The sequence below is a fragment of the Stegastes partitus genome, unplaced genomic scaffold, assembly GCF_000690725.1.
Source record: "Stegastes partitus isolate 25-593 unplaced genomic scaffold, Stegastes_partitus-1.0.2 Scaffold225, whole genome shotgun sequence".
NCBI classification, from domain to species: domain Eukaryota; kingdom Metazoa; phylum Chordata; class Actinopteri; family Pomacentridae; genus Stegastes; species Stegastes partitus.
Window position 1 is genome coordinate 496,356 of NW_007577956.1, and position 9,558 is coordinate 505,913.

The following is a 9,558-nucleotide window of genomic DNA, read 5'->3' on the forward strand; positions in this document are numbered from 1 at the left end:
AGTGTGAACGTAGCCAATCTGTGGGATTGTTCAGTCAGATAATACGCCGTCATCCTGATTGGTGACATTAAATGTCATGTCGGAGTCACAATCCAAGGCTGTCGCTATGTTAAGGCTGTTTTTATGGGTTCTGTTGGTTTTTCCTAAAAACCTGTCGGACAGCAGGTTTAGGATTGTTAAGGGTCGATTATCCAGTCATGACTGTACATCCGATCTACTTTAAACTTGGCAGTTTTGTTCCAGGGGCCTCCAGGAAGTGCACCGTTGAGTTCGAACACACTCAGATGAGCAGTGGTCAGTTTTAAGGTGTTTCTGTACTGATTGTTCACGCCTGTTCCAGCAGGCACTGCGTGAGTTTTGTTAGTTTTTATGCAGCATGTAATGTGATGGTGCGTCACAGAGGAGTACATTTAAAGGAAACACCTGAATACGTTTAAGTTGCACATAAGTTTAATTTCCTTTGTGCATTGTGATAGCTTCACAGGGAGCCACAGTGGTGAAGTGGTTATAGTGTCGCCTCACGGTTTGAACCTGCTGGACTTTGCATGTTCTTCCTGTGCAGCATACGTGGGAGGTTAAATAGTGACTCTGAACTGAGCTGCAGGTGTGTGAACGATTGTTTGCTTCTCTGTGATAGATGCTGACCTGTGTTGGGGTGTGTGCTGCCTCTCCATAAGGATGAAAAAACATTAAAGCACACCAGAACAGTTCCGCCTGTTCTTATGTTCTCCTGTTAATCTCAGACTGAACTGAATAATCTGTCTTAGATTGATTTATTCTTTTGCTCCTTATTTCCTCTCAGGGCTGGTTTAAGAGGAACTGGTCAGAATTCAGTCATTCTAGGAAACAGAAATAAGACCTGTTTTTGATGAGAAAAATAAAATACTGCTGAGATGTTGTACATAAATGTCCGCCCCTCGGTGGTACTAGATCATTGATATTTCACAGGATAAGTGAAAACCCAGAGAGTTCGCCAAAGTCAGTATAATTTATTCTCTGGGAACCACAAGTATGCAGCAGGATTTATTAGCCATCATTCTAATAGTTATCGAGATATTTAAATCTGGACAGACCAAATAACAGACTGACATTATTCTCCACCAAAGCCTGCAGCTATAGCACGGCTACAACTACTGAAATCTGTATTAAGCTTTTCTTGGACAAGTAGAACGAACCGACTCACAGACAGACTCATGATCATAAGTCACTCACGTTTCTAACCACGTGGTGAATGTGGGTCTAATATCCACTTGATTTCTGGCTTTACGTTGGTTGGGTTGTAGACTGCTAGCTGCTCAACTTGTTTGCAGGTTCAGTCATGTACTCTCACAGCATTTCAGGGTTTCTCCTGACTCAGAACGGGCCTTTGCAGGGCGACTACATACGACAGTAAGCATGTTTGGACCACATACAGTAAAGGCAGCGAGTCTTTATTACCTTATGGGACAGAAATCTGTGTATTTTTCTGTTCTTTCTGATCATTTGAAGAATAAAAATACCACTTATGCTGAGTAAATGAAACCCCGTTAACCAAACTGTTTTTAATGATCAGTTCTTATCATTTTAATCCTGATGATTTTCCTGTGGAGCAAACTAAAACCTCGTCAGGTGGCGCCCAAGATTCCTCTGTGCAGTAGAAACCTGCCATTTCAGAGCAGACTCAGCTTGAATGAGCTGCCTTGGTGGGAATAAAACACACGACATTTGTACAGTTTGTGTCAAAAATGGGATGAAATAGGTTTAAAAACTGTGAAAAGCTTCAGATATGTGTGTGAACACATTCTGGCTATTGGCAGTCATCTAAACTATGTCAGAAATACTCTTTAATTAAGGTTGACATCTCAAATATGTATTTTGCAGTTATCTGTGCCTGTGTGAAGTTTCCATCCTCCAGGATTCCTGACACAGAAGGATAAGTGCTATCAGAGTAATTTACAAGCATTATTCAGATATGAAATTTCTGTTTGTTTTGTGGAGGGAAACGAATGCCAGCTAATGCATAATTAATGGCGTGCAGGGCAAGGTGCATCGCTACCTGCCACAGGCTGTTAATTTTATAGAGCTCCAGTTTAACATTTGCCTGATGTCGACATTTTTCCTGGCAGTACAGTCAAAGGAAAGAGGCAATTTGGGAAACTTTCTTTTATATTTAATAACTGTAACAGCGTGAGTTTTGAGTGTAAATGCAGAAAAACTATTCCGTCAAATCCAAGAAGCCACAGCTGAAAGTAAAGGTTGTTTTTTTATATTTAAAGTAATTTTATTGTGGTTTTTTTGTATTATTTTTACGGCACAAACACCTGATTTTAAGTGTTTTTCATCCCGTTGCTATGTGTGGAAGATACAAACATATGGGGTCTTAGTGCTCATTGATGTTTTGTTCCACGTCTTCGTCCTGATGAACCTCTCTGTTCTGCAGTGAGAGCCAATCGGGCCAGCTTACCGTTCACGTTGCCCAGGTGGAAGTATCCGTCAACCAGCGATGCTCCGTTGTTGAAGTGCTGGGTCATGTGGTCCAGCCAGTTGGCCTCCACCCCTTTGACCCCCTCGTCACAGTTCTGAACCCGCAGAGGGACCTTGACGGTGTAGTACTTCACCTGGCCCTCTCGGACCGGCGGGTGGTTGTACAAAGCCAGCAGGTCCACCCCTGTTGAGGCACATGAGGAAACAAAACGGAGTCACTGGTTGGAGCATGTGTGGGTCGTGACAGCACAGATGTACACCCCGCGGCAGGCCCAGTGCTACAGTACGAGTGTTGAGGCGCTGCTGTACATTGGCCACAATCCAAAGTGTAATTTGGCTCCGTCGGCAGGAGGACGTTGCCTCTCTTTAGCTGCCTGACGTTATACGAACCGGCCTGCTAAACAGCCGGGTGTTGATCCAGAACGTAGAACTTCTGCTGCACTGTAACAAACTACCTGCAGTTGTACAAGATGTCTTCACAGTCTTCTAGAGCTACTTTGGAAAAACTTGATTTCCCTCAAAGTGATCAGTTGGAAGTACATTTATATCCTTTGAGATAAGCAACCAGGAAAACTCTGCCAATTTGTGGACAGTCAACAAGCGTCGTGGCCAAGAAAAGTTGGCCGCAGCGTTTGTGGTCATCAGCCATCACCAGCGAATAACGATTTCTGTACTTTCATGATTTCCTGTTAGTTTTATTTTCTTCTCGTGTGAAAAATGTGCCGTCGGAGGAGAGGGAAATTTCACCGCGTTCAGCTGGATGTTAAATAAACAGCTCGGAGATGTGGAGGGTTTGGGTCCTTGGAAGAAAAAATACAAAAGCTCAGCTCAAGAAATTGGTTATAGAAGATGAAATGAGTCATTTCAATGGGACGCATTCAAAGAAAAAATACAAATAAAGCAAAGACCTTCTAATAAATTTGACCCTCACTTGTCAGTTATCTGATGTTGTGATTGAATTTTCATGTTTTTGATGTTTGTCTCAAAAAATCAAGACCTTGGACTTGGTAATAATGTTTGTGTATGTTTCTGCAGTAGTAGCAGCGGATTAATTGTGCAGCAGACGTGAAGTTTTTAAGTCTCTGATTAGGTAACTTATGTAAAAGGAGTAGTTTTGAAGGACGTTTGGCTGCGTGCTGCACAGCTTTACGTATTATTTCTGGCGTCCTGTGCAGGTGAAGTACATTTGTATGCAAAAGCTATAATAAAAAAACTTAAACATCCTCATATCACGAACAAAAGTTCCACCTGGCTGGTGCGAAACAGACGAGGAATGAAACAGTAATACAAGATGAGATTTATGATGCCCCGAGCTGGACTCACAAATGCGCTGGAAATCTTTTCCAAGGATGTTGCCTCTTCAACAACAAACGTGAATTGAATCAAAAGCAATTTGATCGCTTTCGTGCTACGAGTCATCCTCCTAATCCTTTTAATGTTTTCCAAAAGTGATGTAACTTCGCTGATGCAGGACTTAAAAGGGACCATTTCATTGTAACCGAGTTAATTCATACTATAACCTTGAATAATGCATTAAAAGCTCTGCAGCTAGCTGTTGTTTACATCAAGCAGAAATATGCATAATGCAGTGGGCCTCTGGAGGGAGAACCGGGCTTGGAAATCTGCCCATACTACGTATGTCACTGCTCCTCGCTCATATCTAAATCAAAGTGGAAAGAGTTTTATTTGTTGTGATGTGACTGAGTGAAATGTTTGCTGTGCTTAGCTTTGAAAAAACACACAATGTGCGATGTGAGCTGGGTTCGAATGGGCCAGGAAGCGACTCAGACGCAGCCTGGTAACATTTTCCCCTTTCTTTCCAATGCAAATGTCAGACTGTCATTCCCCAAGTGAACCAGATGGATGAGCAGAATGTGTGGCACTGCCACCCACCCGTCCACCCACACACACACACACACACACACACACACACACACACATGCAGCTGAGGTGGGGTGGTGGCGGTGGTGGTGGTGGTGGTGGAGGGGTGTCATGGCTCAGTCGCTTTGGTTCTTCTGTCCATCCATCCGTCCGGCAGACACCCAGGAAGAATGAATCATTTATAACCATTTCTTGTCTGGCTCGTCTGACTGATGTGACAGCTGGCCACCAAATTCCCTAAATCTTGTCATTTGTCACTCTTGAGAAAAGTCAGATCAGCAGCGACAGCAGAAAGCTCGCCCACCCTCCCCTCGTCCTCCCCGTGGTACCCGGGGTACAACAAGGACAATATGGCAAACAAATCTTGGACAACACATGACCACAAAGTGACTTCCCGTTCGACATGCGTTCGACTTGCCAGAGCGGCACATTTCCTCGTCGCAGATGATTTCGTAGCGAGCCGAGTGGCATTAGCTGGTTTACAGTTTATGTGCACAAGCCTGAGATGATGCATCGCCGCCGTTTGTTCCATGAATCCTCTCTGAGTCTCGCTGAGCTTCGGGCAGGTCGTGAACAGGGCGGCGTTTGAAAAATTCTGTCATGTAACTAACTGATTTAGAAATGCTTTGGGTCACAGCTCTAAATTTCTGTAACCACAGCGTGATTAGATAAGTAACAGTAAAGCCACATTGAACACAGATTACTCCACACTGATGGGACTGTTAGAGACAGCGGTTAGAGGTGCCATTTATAACAGCTTGACATAAAATAGCAGCCGGTAGCAAGAGAGCCGCCGCCTGGCCTCTGTCTGTTTTACGATATTAGCCGTCTTCTGTGTAATAGCGCAGGGGTTTCCATGCATTATATTTCATTACAGTCTAATTACGCTACAGCTATGGCACAGAGGCGACAGTAATTCAGGAAGAGGGGTAGCTCGTTTTCTGGCTCTGCCAGAGTGTTTTCAACATTGTTCTGTTCACAGGAAATATACAGAAACCTCAGAGTGCCTCAGGGCAATCTGAGCAGGGCGGGGTATTGGGGGAAAAACACCAAAATATACGATAAGATGGCTTCTGATGTCCATGGCACTGCACTGTAAGAGGGTCAAAGTGGAAGCAGCCTTTCATCTGGCATTCCTGAGCATTTTAAGAATAGTTTTGATATGCATCCGTCTGAAATGCGCTGCAGAGCATTCAAAGCATCACCGAGTTCTCTTGCATTGTGCTGTTTTTTGTCACGCTAAGTCGTGATTGGTTCGCTGCGTTCCTGCAGTACATCATGAAAGGAGAAAACACACAACATGGTTCTTTGTTTCTGACTGCAAGTTGCAGCACAAATGTCAGCGAGGCTGATGTTTGCCAGGCCACACTTTCCTAATTTCAAATGAACATTCTGCAAAATCTATCAGGAACTAATCAGATCATGTAAAGTAAGAGAAAACTGTTGGACTTAGAGGAGCAGATAGGAAATAGTTTACCGTTTATTGCAGCATTGCTCCCAGTGTGAGCCTGTGCTCAACCCAGTAAATTCTAAGTGGCGGCTTTACTGTGACAAGCTTGAGATGCTACAAAAAAACATGTAATTTCCCCTGTGCACACAGGAGTAGGTGCTTTGTTGTGAGGAAGAACACAAGGTTAAGCAATCTGTGATCTTAAAGAAACTCCATTAGTAACCAACATAAATCTCTGGAACAAGTCTTTTGCCAAGTTCCCTGTGAAGCCAGCAGGACCCACCAGTAGCTCTACAGTGGCCTGTAAACGACACCGTGCCACCTCATAAAAACAATACTGCAGCATCATTTGCTCCAGGCTGGAGGCCAAGAACAAGCTTTGAAAGCCAGAAACACTATCTTATGGCGAAATAATTGATTGTCTGTAATGTTTCAGATAATTATTTGGGTATTTTTTTCTGCTTGAAGGCAGTAAACGTAATGCTCCCATGAATTAACACTGATAGCTTTACCCGAGTGTCCTCGTGTGAGACGCACAGACTCAGAGTTAACGGAGTCCTTTGAACCTAATCACATGAATTCATTACATCAACAGACAACAGCGAAGCCTTTCAGAGTAAAGATTGTGAAGCTAACTTGACTCTTGTCGTCCCAGGCAGGGCCGGCTAATGAGACAACGAGCGCATGAATGTAGTTAGGACTCTGAGAGCATGTTCCCTCAGAGGCTTATCTCACTGGGCTCAGCTGTCCAACGATGAGGTCGACGGCAGCAACACCGGCGTGATCTTAGCAGCGTGGCCTTCCAAAATGGCATGTCATCATCTGAACATGCTTCTTTCTAATCTGAGACGCTGATCCCATCAGAGCAGCGATAACACGGATCTCCGTGATGTAACCAAGCAGCTTGAAAAGACTCCTTCTTTCACATCCACTAGTTCTGAAGATTTCAGACTGATATGGTCCCAGATTACATCTCTGATAGAGCTTGTTCTTTTGAAGCGTGGTAGCTTTGGTGAATTCAGACGGATATCTCAGGCATTTAAACGCTTGTGTCGACAGCACAGCCCTCCTGTCAGGGGCGCTTCACCTGAGCTGAGCCACGTTCAGACCTCGTTATCCAACCTTTATGTCCAACAACATAAATGACTAATTTCAACTGATAGATAAAGTTAATATATTCTTCTAGCTGAGGGAAGTCTTTGTGATGGGGAGGAATCTGCATTAGCTGAGTTTGGGCTACTGCAGCAATTTGTCAGACTTAGAAAAATAGTTGTTTTTTTATTTTTTGGCTTAAATACTGAACAAGTCTGTGTGCTTCAGGTCAGCATAGACTTTATTCAGTATTTATCCAAAGTTATCAAGTACTTGGAGAGGCCTGAGCATAACCGTGTCATGCTTTAGGACTTTATTCTGTAGAAAAAGAGATAAAATATCCATCCATCCATCATCTCTACACCTTAATGGGGGGCTGGAGTCTATCCCAGCTGACTCAGGGTGAAGGCAGGTTCACCTGGACAGGTAACCAGTCTATCACAGGGCTACACTTAGAGACAGACAACCAAGCACACTCACATTCACACCTACGGACAATTTACAATCACCAATTAACCTCAGCATGTGACACGGGGGAGAACATGGAGACTCCACGCAGAAAGATCCCGGGTGTCCTCACCGGGACACGAACCTGCGACCTTCTAGCTGTGAGGCCACGGTGCTGACCACTGAGACACCTTGCAGCACTGAGATAAAATATGTTCAGAGTAAATCTTTTCTCAGTGTGTTCATAAGAAATGATCGAGGCGGTGTGACGTTTCCTACAATCTGTTTTTGCTCATTTATAAGACACAGTTGTCATCTAGCCGTCACTCTCCGGATGCACTTTGCATTTGCTCGTCCACCCGAATCCCTTCCCCTCAAACCATCCAAGCGCTCGAGTCTCCAAACTTAAGGGCTCAGTTTCTATCCAGAGCTTCGGTGTTCCTCTTTCCACCGTAATCTGCAGACTTTTGCCAGCATCGCTGCCAACACTCGCACGGTGTTCACCTCAAGATCTGAGGATTAGCGAGGACAAGCCAGCAGTGGCAGAGACTCCTGGGCCTCCTCGGCAGACTGGGCATTAGTAGAGAGGGACATGGGAGTTTGGCAGGCTCCCCACCCGCCCCGGCTGGCTGCTACACCGGCGCTCTTGGCGTTGTCGCAGAGATTCAGGGGTATGAAGGTGGGGGTAGAGAGAGCTGTGAAGCTGAGGGAGGTGGAGGACGAGGCAGTGGGGGATTATCTCGCTGCAAAATGCACTGTAGGGAGGCCCAGATGGACCGGTGGGCTGTGGTCGTCTGCGCTGCCAAGTGTGTGTTACTGCACACACACATATACATGCAGACAAAAGCAGAAAGTACTCCCACCAAAGTGTACATAAATTATGCAACGCCTAATTTTAGGTGCTTTGATCCTAATCATATCGCACACTGTACATACAGATAAACACACATTCAAGTTAACACTCATGCTGGGACTCGTGTCCGACGCACGGTTTGCACGTTGCACTGACACGTATCACAAATAGGTTGTGTGTGAGGAGCGTCTGTAGGTGGGGGAGATGGGGTGGGTGTCTCCATCTGCTAATCTGAGACGCTCGAATACAACTAAAGATGTCTGTGCTGATTCCGACGCCGTTCCCGCAGAAAAGGGGGCCGTGATGAATAACTCATAGAGGTGTAGCTACTGTATGTGCGTCTCACTTTCCGGGAAGACACAAAACAAGCCATGAAATGTGCAGCTTCCCAAAAAACCCAACAAAACTGTTGTGGTGGATTTCACAGAGTCCCCGCTTCATCAGCTAAGTGTGACTGTGAATTTGTATGCGGCGCAGCTATACGACGAGCCCCTTTGTGTAACAGATAGAGAGGATTATATCCCAAGGCAGCACATTGTTGTGTAACATTGAGGCAATCTCAGGAAATGACACCTCCGCAGTTGCCAAGTGTTTGGGGAGGGATCTACGGCGCCGCGCTGTTCTTTAGTCAAACAGCCAAAAGGTATGGCTTCAGATGAAACCAAAACACTTAGTTACACAGACGTGCAGACAGATATTGGCTAAAGATTAGAAGCTGTCAGTAAATGTTAAGCTGCGAACGGGCGACACCAGAGACGACAGTTTACAGTCGATCTCCTTGATGGCAGGATTTAACCCCCAGCAAGTTTGGCTGCTCCGCGATGAGCAGCATTGTGATTTGATGAAAGAGCCATCTGTAAATAAGTACAAACGTAAAGCTCAAAAAGCAGATATTCAGCCAGTTATGGAGTAATTAATAAACACTTCTCACCAAAAGGAAGCTAATACGATGAAGCAGTCAGACTCTGTGGTGTCACAGCAACTATAGCTTTGAAGTGTTGACCTTTAATTATTTTTAAATCTTAATTATCATTCCCTCGTTAGACCTGTAATTTGTAGGGATAGCTGTGTGGCAGGTCTCGTGTCATTTGGACGTGTCAAGTGTGAGAGCTTTGTAAAGTTTAGAAATTCTGACCTTTTATTATAGTTCCCCCATTGGACCAATTAGTTTTACGTCCCTTAAAGGATCCGTTCACCCAAATAACAGAACCATACAGGGTGTTTTCTGGCTCAGCCTTTAGGGGGATGAATGTGCACGATGTGGCGCATGTTTAGTCTGTGCTCAGTAAAGATATCGAGTCTGTGTTGCCTTAGTTGACATTAAGTTATGCAATTTATTGGCCACATGTCTATTACAAAATGTAAATGAAAT

General features: G+C 44.6%; 1 protein-coding gene across 3 annotated transcripts in view; it reads right to left on the reverse strand.

The window, feature by feature from the left end:
• Window positions 1-9,558, reverse strand: part of rftn1b (raftlin, lipid raft linker 1b) — a 137,740-nt gene that overhangs the window by 44,953 nt on the left and 83,229 nt on the right. For all 3 annotated transcript variants that reach the window (XR_520162.1, XM_008281171.1, XM_008281170.1), the window contains exon 6: window positions 2,444-2,647. Coding sequence is in view for 2 of the 3 variants with exons in the window: in XM_008281171.1 (XP_008279393.1) it covers window positions 2,444-2,647 (204 nt within the window). In the remaining variant the exon portion in view is untranslated. The remainder of the gene's footprint in view (window positions 1-2,443; window positions 2,648-9,558) is intronic.